Consider the following 23,198-nt stretch of genomic DNA (forward strand, 5'->3'; position numbering starts at 1 on the left):
TCAAACATACATTTAGATTATTGGAATCCTGATTGGATCTTTATGAAAATCCTCCATCCTGCAGAGTAACCCTCTCCTATGATTGCGTATCCGGTTATCTGTTTGATGGCCCTAATGTAAAGTATTTGACCCACATTTGAAGGACAGCTGGCCCGCTCACAAAGTAGGATGAGGATCACATATGCTTCATTGGCAGTCATACTGTACTACACTGTATGAAATATTAACCCCAATTACTGGCAGTCAGATTATTGTCAGCAGATCAGGATGATGACTGAGAGGTTTCGTGACTTCGTTTTTTTTGTGATATTTTTAATGTTTTGATATTTCTAAAGATGCTTATGCTCTAAAGTTTTCAGAATCTTTTTAAGTAAAGATTTAAATCTAAATAATGACCCATATTTTTCCTGTAGGAGGGGCTCAGAGGCCCACACAGCCGCAGCCCGGGTCCCTTTAATCTTTATCCGAGCCTAATTCATAATGCCTTCAATCACAGTCTCGGGGGAGGAAAAAGCTTCTTGTCTCCGATGAGGAAGCAGCAGCCCTCTGATGTTTCATCTCTCTGATCCTGTAGGTATTATTCCCTGGAACGCCACTCCAGGAAAAGCTTGTGGAGCCACACTGGGAGACATCTGCAACACCAGTGAGGTGAGCGGACCCTGACCTGCCCTTCTCTCCTTTCATATTTCATCTTTCTGTCCTTAATTCTCTCTCTCTCTCTCCGTCCACAGTTCTACCTCTCCTACCACCTCTACATTGTCGCGTTCGCTGGCGCCGGTGCCACCGTCATCGCGTTGGTAAGCCGGCTCATGATCCCACTGATACTGTGCTTTTTCTGAAAATATGCACGTTGCCATGGCGTGCTTATCTGTTGCCATAGCAACTCCGCCTCTCACGTTCGCCAGTATGTCATGCGATGGGTTGAGATCCAACCCTGCAGCCTGCCTCTGCTGCGTGAGCGTGTGTAGACGGGGTCAGTGTTTTACTCTGCTGTGGAGGCGGAGGGTTTTGTTTCATATTCCAGGAAAATGAAGGTGCTAAAAAAGAAACGAGCACCTCTCCTGATGGTGTGTGGGGTCTGACAGCCCTCTGCACTCTGATGTTTTGCAGCTCACTTATTTAGGAGGAGATACAGAATACTACTTCAGCAAACGAGTGCCAAGAGTGTCCAAAACTACACTCGTTTTTTCAGTTTCTTTAAAAGAGTGTGCAATGTTACGCAACAGCCCAAGTTGCAGGCTGTAACCTTATTCCTGGATTCAATCTGACTGTGTAGTGAACACGCCAATTATTACAGTTTCACTAACAGGGATTTAATATAAACATGTGCAGCTCAGTAACAGTTTGGAATATCAAGCTATTAAACTACACAAGAGACACAAATCATTCTTATAGAGTTAAATATCAAGGCTGTTTTTCTGGCATAAGCAGCTGTGCCTTTATGTCCTTGGTGCATTGCATTATGGGAGAATACTTTTCAATCAAACAAAGATAAAAACCTGTTTAGATTTAGTCTTTAGTTTGAAAGGGGTCCATCACATCTGTATTGGATTTACAAAGTGCTAAAGGTTTTAAAGCTCCCATGAGTAACGTTTGTTTAGCATTGATTTTGACATCTACATCCCCTGCAGTGGTTAAGAGCACTAAACCTCAGTATAAATAAGTTATCAATGTTGTTGCTAATGGTCTTGTTTGCTTTCAAAGTGGCATCAGTATCAATTTCAGTCTGTTACATAACCAACAAAAACCTCCTCACAGGAGCTTGAACATATTTCTTGAATTTTAATGTGTTCCTACTTTTAGGAAGTTAATAAAAACATCTTCCTTCTCTTCAGATCCACTACCTGATGATTTTGGGGGCAAACTGGGCCTACCTGAAGAGCGCCGTCTCCACGCACGAGTACCAAGACATCAAGACCAAGGATGACCAAGATCTGGAGGCTGAGGCGCGCTCCAAGGAGGGCCAGAACTCCTCCTCCTACTCATAAGGACCAGGGATCCTCTACTGCCACCACCCATCTCCTCTCCACACCTCAAAAATCCCCCCACCCCTGCAACACCCAGCGCCCGTCCCTCCCTCAGTTAAAACAAAACCACCTCGGTCATGTTTGATAGTCCCCCAAACCGCCTGACCCTCCATCCTCTCCCCCCCTCCACGATGTTTATTAAGAGCAGCGAGCTCACAGAAAGAGGGGGAGAGAATAGAGGATCGGGAGAAGCGGCAGGCCCAGATGGAGGCAGATGCTTCGGAACGGGGGAGCTCGCCCGGCCGCCCGGGTGGAGCTCAGGTACGGTACATCAGTTTAGAAGCGTCTCCTCCCCCGTGCTTTTGGGCGGCGGCTCGTGAACGAGGCCCGGCTGTGATGGCCTCGCGCCCTGAGCCAGCACAGCCTCTCGACACACAGCTCCTAACAGCCTAAAAAAACATTGATCACTGTCTGCTCCAGCCACAGGGAAGCCAGGCAGCGACCACCTTCCTCTGTTTTTTGGTGTTTTATATGCATATATATATGAATATGAATATATTGTGCGAATGTGTACGAATGTTGTTGTTTTTTTTAATGCTCTCGGAGAAGTATGCCTGGTACTATTTTGATCTTTCTTCTTCTACTTCTTTTTGTTTTTGCGCTCATGGGTTTTTTCTCCTTTTCTTTCTTCTCCATCTTTAAATTTTTTATTGCTAATGCTCGATAAGTTGTTGCACTATGATGAAAACAAAAAATAACAAGGGAGAATACAATTCTGAAAAAAAGAAACAAAGCATCCATGCCCCTCGCTTTCATAGAAATAATACTCCAATCATGTATCTCAAGGATTTTTCTTTTTCATTTACATACGCAGAGTTTATTTATACTCCAAGTTATTAACATTACTTTACGACCAGAGGTGTAGCAAACTTTTATAAAGGGAATAGTTTTGATAAATTCACTTAGAAATACTCTTGCAAAGGGAGAAATGTTAAAATTGATGCCACTTTCAAATACTACAGCGAGGAAAGGATTATGATAGCAGCCAACAGCTAGTCTGGCTCTTGTTAGAGTTGACAAAACTGCCTCACAGGAGCTTTTAAAGCTCAATAATAAATAAAGCATAAAGTTAGTTTGGGTATTTCAAACAAAAACAAAGTGTAAAAGCGACCTTTTACAAATTTACAGCGAGGCTACTGCCAAATATGTTTTGTTTCCATTAGCCTGATGACTTCAAACAAAAGTGGTATTAATCTTCTTCTCTGACTCTTTGCAAGGAAATAAAAAAAGGGGCATTTCCCAACATTTCAAACTATTTTCCTTTCAGATTTTTAGTTTTTGCTACACTCACCACCAGCGGCCGCAGAAATAGAAGTTAGCTCTGTCTGGGTTTTTTAAACAAAAACGACACACACACCTCAGGAATCAAACCAAATCTGATTTTAGCCAGTTGTGTTCTTTCCTACAGCTTCACCATCAAACCACTAACCCTTACAGGATCGATACCTTACCCTGATCGATGAACCAACAATCATTTTCTAAAACTTCTCCTTTTATGAATAAACTTCACCTGTAAATAAATCACCCTTAAAAAGAATCTCAATTTACACCTCTCCCAAACGAGGAGAACACAATCAGTGTTTTTGCCATGCTCTTCTATAATTTTTTTCCACAGATATATGTAAATGTACCCTTTGAGATATGTGTTTAGCACTCAAATACTAGTTCTGCATTTGATATAATAATTGTAATGTAACATCTTCAATGATATGTCGTGAGAGGGATGCAGTGCAGTCATGATATGATATGATGGGTTGAGGTGCTTGTGACGTATACATTTCAAAATGTGAACAAAAAAAAAATATGGAAATTAATTTTTAATGTTTTATCAGTTTTAGGCAGCTGGGTTCTTCTTGTGATTCAGTAATTATGATTTTATTGACTTGTTTGTGCTTTTTTTTTTTTTGATGGCCGGCCAAATAAGTGACTCATCAACACGTGAGTTGATTTAAAAAGTCACTTTTATCCTTTCTTTTTCTATTTGTTGTTTTCTTTGAACGTCATGCCTCTCATATGAGCCACAGAGACTGTTTTGGATGTTTACACTCTGAATAAAAACCAGTCAGGAATTTTCATACGTTAATTTTATAATTAGATATGGTTTAATGATCATGAACTATATTCTATAGGGATCATCACTGGTTAGTTTTCCCAGAAAAAAATGACACTGAAGAAGACAAATCTTTTGAACTTTAATGAGATGAAGCATGTCAGTATCGTCCATGTGTGCAGCTGTCTATTCTGTATAAAAAAGGACTATATTGCCATGTGTGTTATGTTTGATAAATATACGTGCTTTGCCGCCAGGTTGATGTAAAGGCAAACTTCAATTTCCTATAAGACGATGCGTGTCAGGGTGTTGTTGTTTCCTCGTTATTTGCATGAAGGAGACATGACTGTGTCTTTGCAGTTTTTCAGGTGATGTGTAGTCAATTGTACTGACAACTATGGTAGGCGGTGTTTGACCCCCTCCTCCACACCCCTTCCCCCCCTTTCCACCCACTCTTTTCTAAAGAAACTCCATTGTACTTTGATGGCATTGTAGTCCCTGTAGGTGTTTCATTATGGTTTTATTTTTTAAGTTGGAAATAGTTCTATGACTCCTATATAGTGATGATTTTTGTAACCTTCTCTAGTAAAACCGATATTTTTTATTATCGTGACACCCTTGTCTCCTGTCTCGTTCTTGTGTGCAGGTCTCTTGACATTTCTCTTATTCTTTCCCAGAGCCTTACATGACTTCCTTAAATTCTTAAAGCTCAATTTCAACCCTTGTAAATAAATGCACCATAAAATGAAGTTTTCTTACCTGTAGTTCAGAAGTGACAACATGCTGCTGGCTGAAAGAGTCCTCGCCTCCTGTGCATCAAGCTTCAATCAAACAAAAAGTAAAATCACTTTCATAGAAGTCAGCAACATACATTTCCATATTCTCTAATATTTCTACATGAAAAACCAGGCTCTGTTCTTAAAATACTCACAGTTGTAGACTAGATTTCCTCCCATGTAGAGCGCCCACTGGTGATTCCACTCTGCCAGCTCTGAACCGTGTGGGCAGGCTGTTTGATTGACAAATCTCTCACTCTCCTGTCACTGCTGCTTGTGTTAACAAAACATTAAGCCACATTATTCACAGGAGAGCTGGCCCCTCTTTCACCTCTTTCACACACCTTAGTGGATCTCTGACTGGATCAGGGTGTTTCAGGATCTGTGAGCTGCAGGATTCACAGTGGAAGGAAAGGAACTGTTGACATGATGGCGCCCTCTTGTGGACAAACATGACATTACAGTTAATGGGCAGCAAACAAAAGGCAGGTTTGACTCAGGTCATTGTTGGGAGATGTTTTATTTCCAGTGTGAGAATGATAGGAGTCAAGGCAAGGCTTACAAAGATCATAAAAGCCTCAGAGTTATTTTAACGTTAGAGTCTCAGCAGTGTTCGGGGTTTGATTAATAAATACTTAAATACCTGCAGCTAATAACCAACAACTTCAACAGCTGTCCACATTACAAAATATAATCATGGCATCTCTGTTTTAACCAATCTTCAATTCATTTGTTTAACAAATTTAGAAATAACTTCAAAAGAGCAGAAAATAGCTTCTTTTGTTCTAAAAATCTACTTTAAAATGTTTAAATCCTTCAAATCATGTGATTAAGACTGCACCAAACTAATGCATCTTTTTCATTTACTTCCAGTCTTCTCTACAATTTGTCTAAACCAATTATAGCTGCAAGTGTTTCTCTGAACTAGCTCAGATGTAGTGGTTTCTCTAAGGTAGTATGTGTATTAGAACACCTGGAGTCAGTCTAGCTGTTTAGTTCATACTGTCTTTACTGTGTTGTTTGATGAAGAAGCTTCACTCTCGTGCTTCATACTGAGAGCTGAATCTGCTTACAGAGGCAGAAAATAATCACAGGACTTCTCTTTGTGTGGGCTGACACTAAAAGCCACGGCTGCATGTGTGACGTCAAATCTTTGGCAGGTTTAATACACCGTGTTTAGAGTGCTGTCGCTCTGTTTCTAATACACTTAAGGTTTGTCGGTGACCACAGTGGGATCAGTAAATCAGGCAGATCTTTGTGATCCTAAATGTGCATTCATTCTTTGTATAAATTAAAAATACACCTCAGAAATGCAGTTTGGATCAGAACTGAGGAGTGGAAAGTTTTGGTCCCTGTGAGGCGACATTTCAACACAAGCACTCTTAGTTTGGGTCCAAACTATAAGAACGTGTTTCCTTCATCTACAGTCTGATCCTAGTGGAAAGTTCCTCTAAGGGGATCACACACCATCATCTGATAAACCACCACTTCCTCTTTCTGCGGCACCTCAGACACACACAGTCTGTTAACATCACATGAGCACCCGCCGGGAGTCACACTCATCTGTGAGCTCAGCAGCAGGTGGGGTCAGGCGGGGTCTTCCTCTGCAGGTCCACAGTGTCGGTGTGGATCAGGTGATCAGCTCTGTCGTCCAGCGCCAGGATGCGACGCACCGCCTCCTCGAAGGCAGATGCCACGTTTGTAGCGTCCTTGGCGCTCGTCTCAAAGTACGGGTGTCCTCCGTTCTCGCGGCACCACTTCCGCGCATCCTCTCCTGACACCTGCCGCTCGGGTACGTCCAGTTTGTTCCCGAGCACCACAAAGGGGAAGTTGTCCGGGTCCTTCACGTCAGCGTAGTACGTAAACTCCTTCTTCCAGTTGGCCAGGTTATGGAAGCTCTGCCCGTCGTCCACGCTGAAGGTGAGCAGGCAGCAGTCGGAGCCGCGGTAGAAGGGCGTGCGCAGGCTGCGGAAACGCTCCTGACCCGCTGTGTCCCAGATCTGCAGGGTGACGTGATGACCGTCCACCTCCAGCTCCTTGTTGAGGAACTCCACGCCGATGGTGTGGAAGAGGTGCGAGTCGAACTTGTTGGTGACGTAGCGGTTCATGAGAGATGACTTACCCACGCCGCCGTCTCCAAGGAGGATCACTTTCAGGAGGGCGGATTTGGTGGTCATGGCTGCTGTGTGGACAGTTCGACTACAAGGATGTTTGGAGACAGCAAGTATAGAAGCAGGAGATTCACCTGAGGAAACAACAATTCATTTACAACCAGTTAAGACACGGTTAAAGCATCAACATGTCTGAAAACACAGTTATGTTCTCAGGGGTAAAAATTGGAGTTTTAACCCTTCTTGTAAATCCTGCTGCCCTCCACAACAGCAAACAGCTCATCCTGGATCACACATGTACAGACTTTATTGTCTTTGCACCTTTGACCTCACTGATAAGACTCAGACTGCTTCTCTAACTTTCTCTTCCTACGATCGGCCATGTTTCCATGTTTCCAGTCAGACAGTGAGGAAGGCTGATTAAAGTCAGTGGACTTGCTAATCCTATTAAAAAAAGCGCCTGCTCATTATCCGTTGTAACTAATGAACTTCCTACACTGTGCATGAAACGATCCGTGCAGCACATCACATGGACGACGATCACAGGACCAGCGAGTGATGCAACGACCAGGATTCCTCACCGTTATATCAGCACACGCAGCATTTTGTCACCGATCTGTAGGAGAGAGAAGAAGAAGAGAGAGAGTGTTGATTTCACACTTTCACCAAGCAGCCAAAGGGTTCACCCACTCACAGACTCAGCTACAACGACAAGCGAGGGTTTAAGTGCTAATTTAATCTCATACCACACACTCGCATACTTAGCATACCAGTTAAGGCTAACTGGCGAATCATCCCACCCACATACCAGAGCTAATCCCTGAGGTGAGAGCGAAGGAACCTCACAGAGAGAGGAGCTGTGTTAGATGAACCAAATAAAGGGTTGGAATAAAACTTTAAAGCTCCTGTGAGGAACTTTTGGATTGTGTTGGCGCCCCCTGTGGACAAAACGATACCTAGGAATTGTATTTTCATTTCCAAAAACTCTCAACCTGATTCCCTTCAACAGATAAATGTATGTTAAGTAGTTTTTAATGATGCAGCCGACATCCAACTTTACGTCCATAGATAAAAACACAGCACCAAACCACGTCACTGAAATAGATGCTATCCACCATCTGTGCTTATTTACATCCAGGTAGTCGAGCATTTTAGCATTATAGCAGTAGTTAAAGGGTCATCAAGTCCCAATAATTAAATAAAGTGTGCTTTTGGGCCTCTAAAACGTGGAGTACACAGCAAACAATTATTAAGAAATGTCAAATGTAACAACAAGTTGTAAGTGGGGCAACTATTCATTTATTTACAGCTTCTATTCATGATTAATTGATTGAATATATGAATAAAATGTCCATGAGTTTTTCTCTGCGCATTAAAATGTCATTAAATGTCTTGATTCAACCGACCAAATGTTTGAAAAGTAAAAGTATTCAGTTAGATATCTTCTGTGAAATACAGAAGCATGATATCCTTTTGATTATATGGAAAGAGAAAAGTTGCATTCTTCAGTACGCCACACATTCTTGTGAGTGCCTGGTTAGGAAAATTCAAGAGAAAGTTTCCTGAAAGTGGGACAACATTTTTGAGGGGTAATTACAGATTCATGTGGAGTTTTCACCATTCCCCACAGTAGTTCTGAGCAATAAAGTACTATAGTTCTTGTTTTGATCAAACAAGTTGTTTTTAATTGAGTATTTAAGTTGTGTGAACACAGCAAAGTCTTACCTGTGGGAATCCAAGATGCACAAGAATGAGGGTAAGATGTAATTTAACAATCTAATCCTACTGTGTGACTTAATTCCACACTTAAAGCACAACATCTACCACTACTGTTACTGTACACACATTCTGATGCAGATTACAACAAAATCTGCTTTTGAAGGGTAATTTGGGTTACTTTGCTGAGTGAGGCTACATTAATGAAGGGACAAGTTCATCTTAGGGGCCTGTATCATGTGAACTGGCAGAATAGTGGACTTAAAAAGGGTTAGATGATGTCTTTGTACAGAGAGCTTTAAACACTGACTGACTGCAAGGCTGTCATTTCTTGACTTTTATAAGAAGAAGCAGGAATGAATAACCACACACGCACACACACACACACACACACACAGTCACACAGTCACACACTCAGCAGTCATGTGCTTCATTCAGCAGAAAGCTACTACTTGAAAAGAAGCCTGCTTTTAAGGTTAGGTCCAATAAAGTCATAACTTTCCACAAAACAACCAAACACATGATTTAAATTTACTAATATAACATTTAATTTCATATTCAACAGCCAGTGACCTTAATCAGCTGTGTGATATTCATTTGTCCAATTATAGACAGAAGGAAGACATGCATACTATAAATAAATTAGATGTAAGGCACCAAACAGTCTTAAATGAATAATTTAGTGGATTTAATTTGGCTGACAACTACAGAAATGGTGGACATTAAGGAGTTCTTTAAGGCTTTATAAGTCTCTCTATATATAAACTAGCTTACACTTTCTTCACGTCGCTTGAGTATTGAGTTATGCTTTCTTATTATTAGCTGCAGTCGATATTTTAAGGTGAGCAATAACACACGCTTTACTGTTAACACTACCTGTCCGACAATGGAAGCCTCACCGTTCACTGCAACGTAGCTGTTAAGAAAACGAGCTCGCGCTTACAGTTCACACTCTCGTGACTTCCCGGAGCGATAAAAACCGACACATGGAGCAGATATTCACCGTTTAACCGTCTCACAGACTTTACCTGTCCGCGTGGTGGTCCCAGCCTAGCTCATGCGGTTAGTTTCCACTCCTTCATCCCGGCAGGGTGCAGCACTCAGCCGGTGACATGGCGCTCCGGGTTCCCCGATGCACTCTGGCCCTCAGAGCGGCTGATGACGCTCACATGACCCAGGAGTGAGTGTCCCGCCCCCGCGCATCATGCGCTCTGTGGATGCATCCATGATTTCACTTTCCACCTTTTTTAACCACGTTTTATTTGGTCCCTTTTTGGTTCCTTTTAAATAAATAAGACTAAGGAGAGTTTTTGGAGACATGTTAATACTCTAACAGAGTAAATACACTTCAAGATAAGAGCCGTGCGTAAAGGCGCTGTCTCGTGCTGTGTCATCATGCTGATTGAGGCCCTTTTAAAAGTAAATTCATAAAAATGAGAGTCACAAAGTAAAATTGAGTAACCAGAAAGAAAAATATATTGTTCTCTTTTTCAAGCTTTGTTATTTCGCATACGAGTTATAACCTTGTGCACACAAGTCAGTATCTTGTTCCTACAAGATAGTTCTATTGTGTGTACAAGACATTATTTACTTATGTGCACAAGATAATATCCTTGTGGGAAAAAGATATCAACCTGTGTGGACAAGATAATTCCATTTTGTGCACATAATATAAAATGTTAACTTTTTGGGACTCCACTTTTTTTCTCTTCTCTCATAAAAAACCCAAACATGAAAAGGATACTTTCTTTAACATTACTCTCAAGTGTCTGCAAACTTATTTTGTTGTTGTAAATTTCATTTTCAGGTTCTAACTATGAAACAAATCAGAAAACAAGATATGAAAGGAAGTCATTGTGTTATTTTACAGATTTATCAATTAGACAAAAAGCTCCAGATTATCTGCTTAAGGAATCATTTCTGCAGGTTTTAAAGCCTCAAACACAAAGTAAATTAGGACTCTAACTTCTTATCTCTCTGCAGAGTGTTCTCTATAGATAAACGTCCACAGAGCTCTGATTGATCTGACATGCCACCGTGACTGAAAGGTTGGAACACCACACTCAGGAGATAGAGGAGAGCATCTGACAGGAGACGCAACACAGAGAAGAACCACTGATACCAAAGTGCAACCACACTCCTAATGTGTCTGACTTACAAGATACTGCAAGCTCTATATCTGACAAGCATGAGATTTCAGTTACAGGGGGTTCTATCTTTGGACATCCTCAGGTAGCACTTTTCAAAACAACTGACCCTACAGCAGAAGATGGAAGAAAAGTTGTCAAATTTGCAGGAAATATGTTAAAACATGACAGGATAAGATAATTATTCCACTTAAATCAGCTATATTTGCAAAAAGACACAGAAAACTTGTGTTTTTATAAAGTTTTCATTAAAAAAGTGACTTTATTGTACATTAAAGGTCAAATGGAGGAAAAATGGAGACAAAACGATGAATGCAGAGAGACTAATCCTGCACTTTACACAGATCTGTGAAGTCTTCACCCTCGACCTGATGTCACAATGACGTGTAAGTGCCACGTCCGCTGACTGAAGCACCATGGGATATCCAGGGCTTGAGGCCGCTCAGGAGGGCAGCTTACTGACTCACATGCTCACCGTTTTCTCAGAGTCACATGTCTGATCTGCTTGAGAAAGTTTGACCCACATGAATGGGATATTGTCAGAGGAGGCTGCGTGGGGGAGTGATGTCTTCTTCTCTGGTGTTTTCTTACAAAGAGAGCCCGGAGAACCCTCTCTTCTTCAATATCAAGAACATTAAAGGTGAATGAGAGCAAAGGTCGAGGCTGTAGTGGTTTCGATCCTTCCTCCGGGCAGGAACTCGTCATATAAGAGGTTCTGTAAGAGACGATGAAGTGGACGAGAGAGGAAATGAATCAGCAGGAAGAGAATGACGAGAGCTACTTCTTGAAAAGTTGTGGTTTCAAAAGTAATGGACAGTGACTCAGCCTTTTAAGTCTGGAGGAAACCACAGTTTGGGCCTTTTCAGTTTAAGATTTACGTCTTGAAAGTCCAAATCTGACACCTCATTTTAAAGATACTGTAAGAATGTTCTGCTCCTGTCTCCACTTCCATCAGCACCCTACGAGCTAATCAATTCTATAACCTCTGTTTTCTTCATTTCTTCATTTTCAGCCTCTTCCCGACGTCTCTTAGACCACTGTCAATCTGGATCTAGAGGCAGATCCATCCACTGTGGTACCACTGCTCCCCGCATCCACTACAAGTCACAAAAGTCATCGCATCCTCATCAGGGCCGCCCCTCCTCACCCATGCGGGCAGAAACAGGGCCCCCCTGGACACCTGTGTCACACTGCAGTCTGACATCCCACACCTTTTACACCTGATCTTCTGTGTTTTCGTCCCTTCTATCCCCTGAGGAAGCTGCCTCTCGCTCACACCTCGGGATGAATACTCTTCTCTGAGCTGCTGGAGCTCCTTGCTCGCCATCTCCTCTGTGGACATCCGGGAGAAGACTTCAGGTGAAAGCGAGCCGTCCACAAGTCCCTGCAGTAAATGACTGTTCTTAGGGTTCCTCAGATTTGCCACCTTGCTTCTTATGCAGGCTTTGTATTTGGTGGTGTTGGATTTGTGGAGTTTATGGATGTGTTTCTCAATGTTTTCAGCTAAGTTTGCAGCCTCTTCTTGAGGCTGTTCTTTGGAAAGGGCGGCGAAAAGAAGCTGGACACATTTAGATCTCACAGACGAAGGAGGACAGGATGAAGAGGTGCTTTCTGATGTAGAAGAAAGAGTCTTGCAGCCGTCTTTTCCCTCCAAAGATGTTCTGTCTTGTTCTGACACACCGTCATCACTGGAATCCCTGCAAGACAGTTCAGACCCCTCTCCCTCCTCTGCACATTTCACACTTTCTCTATCTTGTCCATACTGTTTCTTCCACTTCGCCAACAAACCCTTCACAGCCTTCTTTACGCTGCTGTCAGAGCAGGATTTCAGGAGCCTGTAGAGCACTTTGACAAGGTCTGTGGTTTCCAGCTGCTGGGCTGTGATGTGAACCTTATCGAGGTCAGCAAGGAGGGTCAGCGAGTCCCCATGGCTTCTGTCTTTGATGGATTTCTCCATCTGTAGGGCAATGTGGACTATTTCTTTTGTATCCATGGTGGCTGCAAAGAGAAATCTCAGGCAATTAAACAGCAAAGACATTCATTGTTTTCCTGATATACAGCTTGGCAATGTGCATGGAAGTACAATTTAAGTGTCATTCATAGCTTGTTTTCATTGGTTTACCTGTGAAACGTCATGTTTTGAATCTCCAAGCAGCTCCTCAATTCGTCTACATGGGGGCCGCCATCTTGGATCTGCTTCAAAAACAAGTAGTTGCCATATCTCGCCACTGGATGGTGATGGCGTCTCATACACCCAGACCACAGCAGTGTTGAGGTTGCTACAAGTTTCTACTGAATGAACTGAATCATTGACAGAAAATATCTCTCAGTTTTCCTGTCTAAGTTTGTTTTTGACCTCAACAAAACATTTAAGAAGTTACAGCTAACTAAATTTGGGCCTGATTAAATGGAGTGTTATCCTGAATCCTGTAATCGTCCTTACACTACTTCACTGTGGTAAATCTGTTATTGTTCTACATTAACAGGGCCTCACAATAGGTCTTTAATTCTGCAGTGTGTTCAGAGGATTAGCTCTTTATTAAAGGGTTTACTGTAGGTGTGTGCTTTCTTCTTTGCAGACTAGCCCGTCTGCAGGAACCTGGTTTCACAGCTCTTTTCTGTGCAAACAAAGCCGGATTAACATCCATGTCACAGCATAGGAAGATCCAAAGGCGTAGTCCACAATCCAAGGGATTAAAGTGTCCGATAAATAGATGATTTAAAAATGATCATGGATTAATCTGCGTGATTATAACAGTGCTCTCCCTTTTTTTTTAGAAAATGGGATGCTAACAGAGGATTTGCATGAGAGATGAGGAGGTGTGTATGTTTGGACTTCATGCGCAGGAACATGCAGGCCCTTCAGTAGAAGAAGAATTCAGGGGTGGAATGTATGTCACAACAAGATGAGGCAGGCCTTTTGGGCTGTTGTGTAATAATATGTTGTGAGGGGGGACGATAAGTGAGCGTTTGGGATAATTCAGGGTTGTGGAGCGAAGACAAGAAGAGTTTCCGTGCGTCAAACCACGGCAGTGTACCGAGCAGTTAGCAGGTACTGTGGTTGTAATTATGTCCTCAGAGCCAGTGAGACAGGTCGATGTAATCACACACTTGAGAGTGACGTGTGTGAATGAAAATAAAGCTGAGGCCTGGGTGGTTGAAATGCTACAAATGTTTTCATTTAGTAAAAGTTTTAGTCCAAAGTTATGACTGGGTGCAAGTTAGGGACTGTGTGAGAATGATTGTGGCGGGAGGGGGGAGTAACAGGGATGATTATGCACCTTTATTTAAATGAGTCATCCATTCAAAAATAACGGTATTCACCAGTAATGATGGAGAAAGAGCGATCGCATTGAGAGGTAGATGCTTACCTTTAATTCAAACAACAATCTCACAACAGATGCACATTCAAAATGTAGAATTAGTGCATAACTCCTCAAACTGATGACTGCATTTCTACTAATGCTTAGAATTACTATTCCACATCAGTTAAAAACTCCTTATAGTGCCTTTATCAGACATGTCGGACAAACAGCCGACTACACCCTTAACCACAGCAGGCTACTTTCCCTGTTGTTGATTTCAACAAAAACATTTTGAACAACAAGTTCCGACCTGCTTTTCCTGTACATTTTAGAAGCACTCAGCTCTGCTTCATATTACTAAGAGCATGGGAAAGATTCCTGTCTGTGTCGGCCCCGCCCCTTCATGCTCGGTTTGTGTGTGTGTGCAGGGAAGGCGGGGATGCTAAAGGGAAACAAAACTTTGGTGTTTGGATGGAGATTAGCAGAATTGTGAAATTCAAGAGCAAGTATTGCATTTCAGTGCACAGAGAGGGGTCACTGCCATCACAGGGACTTGTGACAACGACGTGACGCCTGGACACTGAGCATTGGGAAGTTCATGCTGGCTACTGATGCATATGTTTCAAAAATGTCTGCCCATGAAAGTTCTAAAAGATTCACCGCTATCTCTGAAAGTGATCAGGCGTTCAGTTTATTACCTGTGACACACCCGTTCTTTTGGCTGACCCCCCTGACTTTGATTCAAAGCCAGCTCCTCATAAATTAGACATGAACTTGACTAGAATTTAACTTTTCCCATCATCTTCTGAATCAGTGGAGCACATTAAATAGCAGCCCCATAATTTAAAGTACACTCCCCTCCAAATGATATACCTTATTATTCACGCTCAGATACCTCTGTGCCGTCTGAATAGAAAAGCATGGGGCCATTACGTAACCTGAGGCATGACATCACCCTCTTAATCTCATATTAAAGATTTGCTTTCAAGGTTCCTGCAGCTGTAGTGGAGGACCTGAGGGAGAATTGATACACTGTCTCTTCGCGTAAAACCTCTTGGCTTTTAAGTCTTCAACCGGCAGCTCTTAAAACCCCGAATGAGAGCAGGAGGTTCCAGGAGGCTTTTAGCAGCGTTAATGTTTAACTTTCTTTCTAAGAGTGCTGGCTGAAGGAGTTTCCTTTGTGCAGAGCTGGATGTTCTAGTTTTCGTGTGCTCTTTTTGAATGTGGATTTTGCAGACCCCTACCTCTGTGTGTGTGTGTTACTTCTGTGTGTGTATGTGTGTCTAAAAATGGGTGGGGTCCAGTTTGGCCTTCAGTGAACACACACAAAAAACATGAATCCTCTTTCTCAATCGACACACCACACGGCTCCCTGACCCCTACTCCTCCAACCACACTTCAATTCCCCCAAAAAACCAAGCACCATAAGGCGGCTTCAGATCTTGTAGGATAATTTCTCTGCGGCCTGTTTGCACTTGAACGCTCCTTATCTGTGGGAATGGAATTTTACCAGCACGTTGTTGTCGTGACGCCCATCGGTCAAGAGGTGGCGCTCCCTGCACTGCGCTGAGTCCTCTGGAGCTGAATGAGGAAGTGGAGTCCTGCTGTATCACATCCTGCTTTTGTTGTCTCCGCCTCTTTGTGCGGACCACGCCACACTTGATGGCGTGTACGCATGAGCACACACACACACACATGCACACACACTCAACCCCGCCCTGAGCTTGAGAAATCCTGGGGGAGGGAGGGAGGGAGGGAGATCTTGTTAAAGTGATCAGTTTCTTCATGGGCAGACATTTATGACAACATGGTAAGTCCCTACGAGCCCCCCCTGCATCACCACCACCACCACCACCACCACCACCTGAAAACACCCCCCAACATACCAAGCAGTGTGTTTTGATGTGTGTGTGTGTGCACCAAGCAACACAAAGGAACAAAAGGTGCTCACAGAAATGATGAAACCGTGAGATTTGGCTGATAAACACTCAGATTGTGACGGTCTTTGTCTCTCAATCTTGATCTGTCGGTGCATTTTCACTCTGGGACACGAATCACGACAGAGGGAGTGTGTGAGGAAAAGGTCAGAGGTTATTTAGTTATTTGTTTGCTTTTGCTCAGTTTCTGTGGCTTTGTTGAAGCTTTTAAGGAACAGTGCAAGATATTATCCTTTATTTATTGACACATTAGAAGAATAAATCAGCGTTTTGTTGCAAAATGATCAAATAAAAGTTTCTAAATGATCCCAAACTGTGAGTGGTGTTTGCTCAGAAAGGTAGAAACAAGATGCATCACTCAACTTTGTTGTATCCTGTTTGCACAAAGAGCTTTTGAGGACTTTATTCAATCTTCTTAACTAACTCTAGATATAAAATATTTCAAATATTTGTTATCTATATTTCCCATCACTAAGTTAGCTTTAATACTAATGAGAGTTTCTGTTAACACATTGGAGCTGCAGGAAGTCACAAGTGCAAGACCGTCAAAGGTTCATGTTTCAGAGTAAAATCAGCCTATATTTTGCGTCTGTGCCTAATGCACTTGACAGGGCATGCGTGTGTGTTAAGACAGTTTGTGTGTGTCGGGGGGGTTGCCTTGCTTCTCCTTACCCATCACACCCACCCTCCATGACCTTGGGGTTCATCACAGATGACTGGATTGGACGTTTTCCTTTTTTTTTCTTTGTCTTTCTCTCCTCTCTTTGTCTACCGCAGGGTTCTCTCTGTTTTGAGTGACACTCTGAAAGGTCTCTGTACTTTCTATTTTAAGGGTTTCAAACAACACAAAGTGTCACAGTGTTTAGTTTGTATTTATTAACAGTCTTGCACCACCGCAGGGCAGGAAATGACCCCTCAGATATGCAACCGCAAAAACATGCTGCTGTTATGTCTGTGCTTCTAGTCCAAAACATTGTTCTTCTGTAATAAAACTCTTGTAAAAGATGAAAGAAGAAGGAAGTGCGACTGGTAATAGCTTGTTTCAGAGACGTGCTACAGTACGGCAGAGGAATGAGTCACAGAAACAAAAGACACATTCACCTCAGTCATTGGTTGGAATAGATTGTGGAATCTGACGCTGCAAGAAATACAATTTTGCAACGCCTGAAGTGATGTGATGCAACATTTATTTTCTAAAAGCTTGAAGGGAAGCTGCATGCTACAACTGTGAGCTTTGCATTATTTTAATTGAACTAACAAGCTCTGTTAGCATATTTTACCACAGGCGGTGACCTGAAACACAAAAATAAAACACAAGCATTGATTTTAATACACACACAACTCCCCGCTGTGCAGTTATCCACATTGATTCCCCACATTTGTTTTCCCATGGACCTCCTCCCCCACATACACACCAACTGGGGAGAAGCTTAGCCTTATGGGAAAATCCACATCCGAGCAGGCCCTGGGGTAACAAACAACCGCATCTTCCCATGTCGCTCACAGTTGTCCAGCATCTACAGTAATAAGGGAACGACTGTAACGTGAAGCTGTGAGTGTACACTGTGCACAGGTGCCAGCAGCTGTATTTGGAGAGTTTATCTAACAAAAGGAAATTGAAGCACACAAATTACTCATAGTCACCTGTTACTACAGGGAGCAGACGGAGGTCATGTGACCTCTGGAGGAGAATATCAAACATGAATGTGGATTCAAGCCAAAGCACACATGCCGGTGCAGCTTTACACAGATTTATGAATCTCATTAAATACATATTTGTCTCACGTGTGTAAAGTTGGGGAGTTCCCCTTTGATCCATCTTTATAATAACCAGTCTTTGATTTTACAATATCTACTAGATGCTACTTTCATTTGCAGAGGCGCCCTCAGGTTTTCTTTTAACATCATTTTATTTCAGCTATCTTAAGAGAACTTCTATTTTCTTTACTTGGACGGATTATAATTTACTGCAACAGAGAATTAGGGTCATTTATAGCAGGGGTTCCCAAACTTTTCACCCCGCAACCCCCACTGTCCCTCAAAGTGATTAAATGTGGCTTCATTTAGCTGGTCTGCAGAAAATTAACCTACCTATATGAGCATGTGTCTGTGTTTCCTGTACTGCTACTGATGCTTTTTATAATTCACTGTTCACTAACCCTAAACTTAGGAGTCATCTGGCAAAAAGAAAGGCAGAAAAATCATTACATTTTCTATTTTTTGCTACTATTTGTGTTGATGTTCTTTACAATAATGGGTAAAATGTACTATTTTTAGATAATTAAAAAAAAAAAAACATTCTGGAAGACATCTCACGAACCCCCCATTTGTGTCCCGACCCACACTTTGAATACCCCTGATTTAAAGGAGGAAAAACGTGAGATTTTCAGAATAAAAGTTGTAGAAAAAGGTTGTACATATATTAAAAACAGTTTCAATTTACAAGATTGAACTTGTTCAGCTTTCTCTTGAACATCCCATATACAGTCACCCCTCCTATCTCATAAAAAGCAGTAACACACACACACACACACACACACAGTTAAATATCTACCTACATGGCAGGGTTCAAACAGGTGTGATCAAGAACATGGAGATAAGAACTGAATGTGCTTTTGTCTGGGCAGCAGCGCCCTGTGTGTAAAAAACGACTGAAAACTGACATGACCTTCCTCATAGAGAATCATATCTTGCCTAGATAAGATAAAAGCAGCAAAATATGAAGTTTTCTTCATTAGCTTTGGTATCAATCGTCTAAAATGCTCCCCCAGCATGAGATAATGATTCATTGCATTACTAAATATTAGCACTGAGGCCCTTGTGCAAGTTTTTTTCAAAGCCGGAAAGGACAGAAGCAGCATGTACTGTCCTTTTACATTTTTAGCTGCAATCTCCCCTCTTCTCTCCCCCCCTGCTTCTCTGGTAATTTCCGTTGGGTGATTGAGTCTGAATTCCAGATATCCCACAGTTAAGATTCATGAGCCTGCGGTGTGTGAACAGGACACTTCTTAACCCCTTACACCTTTCATTCTTTCTTTCCTTCTTCCTTTCCTCCTTCACCCCCCTCTCTTCCTTCTTCTCCTCTTCAAGACTCTTCTTATTGTTTTTCTCCTTTCTTAAACACATCCCCCCCTTCCCTCTAACATCCTCCATTCCTCCTCTGGATGCCTGACTCTGTCTACTGGACACACATTAGCCGCAGAGCTGAAATGCTGTATATATAGAGAGAGGAGCCAAAGGTAGAAAAATGTGAGAAAAAGTGTGGGATGAGCTGTGTTTGCAGACTGTGATATGGTAAGCTGTGGAAATGCACACACACACACACACGCGTTTAGAGTATGCATGTGTTTCCCTAGCACACTCACACACGCTCCCACAAATTCCTGTTTGGTCATGTGGCAAATATATTAACAGCCAACTGAGAGCAAGAGTCACCACCTCTCTCTCTACCACTCTTTAAGTAATCAATAACACACACTAACAATGTTCAGTTTGAACCATGAGACGAACAAAGCTGTGAATAGATAAGGTGTCAAAAAGAGTGCAATGACACCCACAGTTGTTTGGTCTCATTAGAAATGCAAACATCTTTGCATTTTTGCGTTTGCACATTCGTTAGTATCAAAGAGTTAAAGAGCAAAGCAGGCTTTTAAGGGCGACTGTGTGACGAGTTGAATTATACAAAAGGAAAGGATTAAAGGCTGCAGTGAAGGAGTCCAGCAAACCTCTTCAAACACCCTTAAATCACTTCTTGTTTATATCTGAGCATCACACACTTTTGAAGACTGCCTCTTCGCAGGCTGCGTCTCTCCTCCAGTTGTGTTACTTCTGCAAATAGTTAACCTCTGAACTGCCGAACATGTGGAATCTGTGATGTGGTACGCAAACGCAGAGGTGTCGGCCTCTTGAGTTCTCCGTCCTCTCTGCTGCTGCAACTCAGACTCTATGCAGATGACGACGGCGGCTCCCACAGCGAGTCTAACATGATGAAACACATGTGCTCACTCTCAGTGGGGACATCTGAAGACTGAGAGCAGGTCATGCTCTTTTCATTCCCCTTGGCTTTGAACTGAAGTCCTTTGTTACTCGGTTGATCTGAGGTAAACCACAGCGCTGCGTCTCACTTCCTCGCTTTCAGTCGGCATGTAGCACTTCTCATTCAAAAAGAGGAACTTTGCATAGAAACAGCACAATGTGCTGCTTCACAGCCTAGAGGAAGTAACAGAACAGGACAGAGGTAAACAGTCATGAAGTCTGACGCTGAGGCTTGATAGCTGAAAGAGCTGCAAGCAGGACTGAAATGTTAAGCATTATTTAAATGCTGTATTGTATTGGGCAGCTGAAGAGAGACAGGAAATGTGGGGAGTAGAGAGTGGGGGATGACATGCAGCGAATGGTCGGACAACCGCCGACCTCTGCGACGCGGACCATAGCCTCTATACATGGGACACTTAGACCACTAGGCCACCAGCGCCCCCTTAAAACCTAAGTTGATACATTTTCAACTTAGGTCGCACGCCACGCCAAAATACGACACTGATGCTGACGGTGAATAACATACATGTCTGATGCTGACCTCTGGCTGTTTTGATTCGGCATTGAAGTCAGAAAAATGCAACCAGGAGACGATGTCAAACAAAAAGTAAGAGCTGAAGCTGACTTCTTTATAAGTCACATGACATACAAAAATACAGCACCAGAGAATACCCTGGTTTATCATATTCGCCACTTAAGTCCTAACTTTGCATGTGTGAACGGCGACCGCTTCGTGATGTCTGTTTCGTGGCACAGCTAGCAGCTGGCTCAACGTCTTTCAGTCACTTACATGGCTTGTACTTTCACGAATTTTCCTAGGAGGTTATGCTATCACACAAAAAGTTGTTCAGAGGTTGAACGCCAAGCTAACTTTACTCTATTGGACTTGGGAGAGCTGTAAAGAGCAGAGTGGCGCCAAGAGTCATATTGTGAAGCTTAATGATTCTTGTTAAGCTGTCATATTTTATTGATGGTAATGAGAACATGTCAATAACCTGATAAAAGTAACAGACATTGTATTCAGAGTCTGTAATCTCGTTCTGAGCATGACTTATTCTTTAATTCAAACTTCCCTCCAACATCAAACAAATACAAACTAATGGTTTAACCTTTCAAAGCCAACATTACATCAGCTTTGTGAATAACCATTCAAGGCCACATGGCATCTTTGTGTTCACACACCAAAATAAGAACACAGACTTTTGGGTTAATTGTGTTTACTTTGATGCCGACAGTCCGAGAAATAGAGCAGCTGTGGAGGAAAAAGGGGAAATGTTTTCACCACACGGTGCAAAGGTTCACAAACTCGCCTTGGCTGCCTCGACGTGGTTACATAACGGTGAACATGTGAAGGGAAAAAAATGGCTGAAAAAAGGGGAAAGATAGAAGAGAGAGAGAGACAGACAGAGAGAGAGAAACAGAGGGAGGAGGGGGGAAACCAGATGATGTCATACATTTCATAGTACGAGAGGGGGATCAAGCCAGCAGGGTAAACACAAACGTCTTTTCTTTCTTTCTCTCATTCTCTTATCCAGAGCGAGATGCCGAAACGCTGAATGCAGACCTCAGGTTTCAGCAGATGTGGCAAACCGGCCTTATTTGGCATCTCAGGAAAGAAGAAGGAAGGAAGGAGGCGGCCAAAATTCCACATCAGGTTTTTATCAAACCAAGACTGATGTGGAGTCAGCAGCAGCTGCCTTTAAACTTCGCCTCCTACAAGGGCTGAATAACGATATCTGGAGGATATCAAGTCGGCCATCCTGGGGCCTGAAGTCTTTCTACCAAGTAAATGAAACATTTGAAGTCTCTGGTTGAGTGATTTAGAGATTAATGATGTTTTTATCGCACTGCAGGGGAAGAAACAAAGGTGTTGAGCACACCTTGGTGATAAAACTTTAAAAAACAAACACATCAAGTGTCCTCTCTGAGCACATGTGGAGGTTTCTTTGTCCGGCACCGAGCCGCAGAGCACAAACAGTTCATTTTGACACATAAAGACACATTCAGCCGCTCACATCTGACAAAACAACCAACAGGAAACCGAACAGACACCTCCTTGTCTGCTCTGCTCACGCCGTTTTTCAGAAATAGCCGCCCCCGCTGTTATCAAGCCAGGGTCACACTTCCTGTCTTTTTTGACTGTGCAAAGAATTCTGGGTAAAAAAAAGCTGGACGTACAGAAGCCCCGCCCACTTCTGCATGCAGCAGGAAGTCAGCGTGGTACCACTTCCTCCTCGGGAGGAGAGCGAATGCAGAAGTGGAGGTTGTTTGGATCGGCGAGAGGTCACTCTCAGTTCTGTTTCTGAGCGTCTTCATCTCAGTCTTCCTCATTGTTAACAGCTTTCCAGATTAAAGGGCCATTCCACTGTTTTATATTCAGTTTTTTTACTATGTGGTGTCATTTCTAGGTCTGTTTTATTATTATTATCTGGTGCAATACCACAGAGAATTGCAATGCATTAATTATGACACCACAACATAACACTTGCAAATAAAGCAAAGGATTCTGGGTACGTTCTGCAAAGAAACTCATCATGAAGAGGGCTAAGATAACTGCAGCTACATTTGACTGATAAATAGTGTTGTTACAGAAAGGTCAAATAAGTTCTTAAACCCATTCACCCTCACTTCTCTCCATTACTCGACTTGCAGCAGCTGCATTCCCCTCTTTGTCAGACAAATCTGACCCTCCACTGTGTGAGAACACCAGATAAAATGCAGGTTTCTTGGTTTACAGCAGTTTCTTTTGAGCGAAACCTGACCTTCACTCTGAAAATGCATCTGAAGTAAGTACCCTCGCCTTCTTCCCCTTGAGCAACATGCAGTATAATATTACACCAGCCTCAGTTATACAGTAGCAGCACTGTGTTTGGTGTTGGTGTTTGTCCCTTGAGCTACCCTGCAAAACACAGCAGCATGAGACTGTCTGGATTGTTACTGCGCCTACACAACAACAACAAACAAGGTGACACATAGCTGTGAAAACGGCTCTCATTTGTAGGAGTGTTTTTCCTTCATTTTTCATGTTACATTAGAAAGTAGAAACATGCATTTATGAAAAAGAAGCGTTTATGTGCAGAGGAAATGTCTCTTT

General features: G+C 42.5%; 3 protein-coding genes across 6 annotated transcripts in view; 1 reads left to right on the top strand and 2 right to left on the bottom strand.

Moving 5' to 3' along the window:
• The window catches only part of LOC117808193 (neuronal membrane glycoprotein M6-b-like), a 34,743-nt gene extending 30,051 nt beyond the window's left edge, over nt 1-4,692 (top strand). The window contains exons 5-7 of one of the 2 annotated variants that reach the window (XM_034677768.1): nt 575-648; nt 732-797; nt 1,836-4,100. In XM_034677768.1, coding sequence (XP_034533659.1) covers nt 575-648; nt 732-797; nt 1,836-1,988 — 293 coding nt within the window. In that variant the 3' untranslated portion in view covers nt 1,989-4,100. Of the gene's footprint in view, nt 1-574; nt 649-731; nt 798-1,835 lie in introns of both variants that reach the window. The other variant, XM_034677767.1, reaches the window with a different exon arrangement.
• A 662-nt stretch (nt 4,693-5,354) lies between these two features.
• Nucleotides 5,355-9,885, bottom strand: LOC117808196 (ras-related protein Rab-9A-like). Of its 3 annotated transcripts, none has more exons than XM_034677773.1 (3): nt 9,709-9,885; nt 7,461-7,580; nt 5,355-7,098 (listed from the first exon to the last, which is right to left on the bottom strand). In XM_034677773.1, exon 3 carries the CDS (start codon nt 7,028-7,030, stop codon nt 6,425-6,427), a length of 606 nt encoding a protein of 201 aa, XP_034533664.1. In that variant the 5' UTR covers nt 7,031-7,098; nt 7,461-7,580; nt 9,709-9,885; the 3' UTR covers nt 5,355-6,424. The 3 variants fall into 3 exon arrangements, with proteins under 3 accessions (XP_034533664.1, XP_034533663.1, XP_034533665.1); XM_034677772.1 differs by having other exon boundaries at nt 7,546-7,580; nt 9,709-9,884; XM_034677774.1 differs by lacking the exon at nt 9,709-9,885 and adding an exon at nt 9,580-9,667 and having other exon boundaries at nt 7,546-7,580.
• A 1,174-nt stretch (nt 9,886-11,059) lies between these two features.
• LOC117808192 (transcription elongation factor A N-terminal and central domain-containing protein) lies at nt 11,060-13,351 on the bottom strand. Its single transcript, XM_034677766.1, has 2 exons — nt 12,950-13,351; nt 11,060-12,825 (listed from the first exon to the last, which is right to left on the bottom strand). The coding sequence occupies exon 2, from the start codon at nt 12,818-12,820 to the stop codon at nt 11,879-11,881; it is 942 nt and encodes a 313-aa protein (XP_034533657.1). The 5' UTR covers nt 12,821-12,825; nt 12,950-13,351; the 3' UTR covers nt 11,060-11,878.
• Nucleotides 13,352-23,198: the final 9,847 nt, after the last annotated feature.

This window comes from Notolabrus celidotus, chromosome 24 (assembly GCF_009762535.1).
Source record: "Notolabrus celidotus isolate fNotCel1 chromosome 24, fNotCel1.pri, whole genome shotgun sequence".
NCBI classification, from domain to species: Eukaryota; Metazoa; Chordata; class Actinopteri; order Labriformes; family Labridae; genus Notolabrus; species Notolabrus celidotus.

Coding starts and splice junctions, on each gene's coding strand:
- LOC117808196 (XM_034677773.1), bottom strand. CDS start 7,030: ATGACCACCAAATCCGCCCTCCTGAAAGTGATCCTCCTTGGAGACGGC.
- LOC117808192 (XM_034677766.1), bottom strand. CDS start 12,820: ATGGATACAAAAGAAATAGTCCACATTGCCCTACAGATGGAGAAATCC.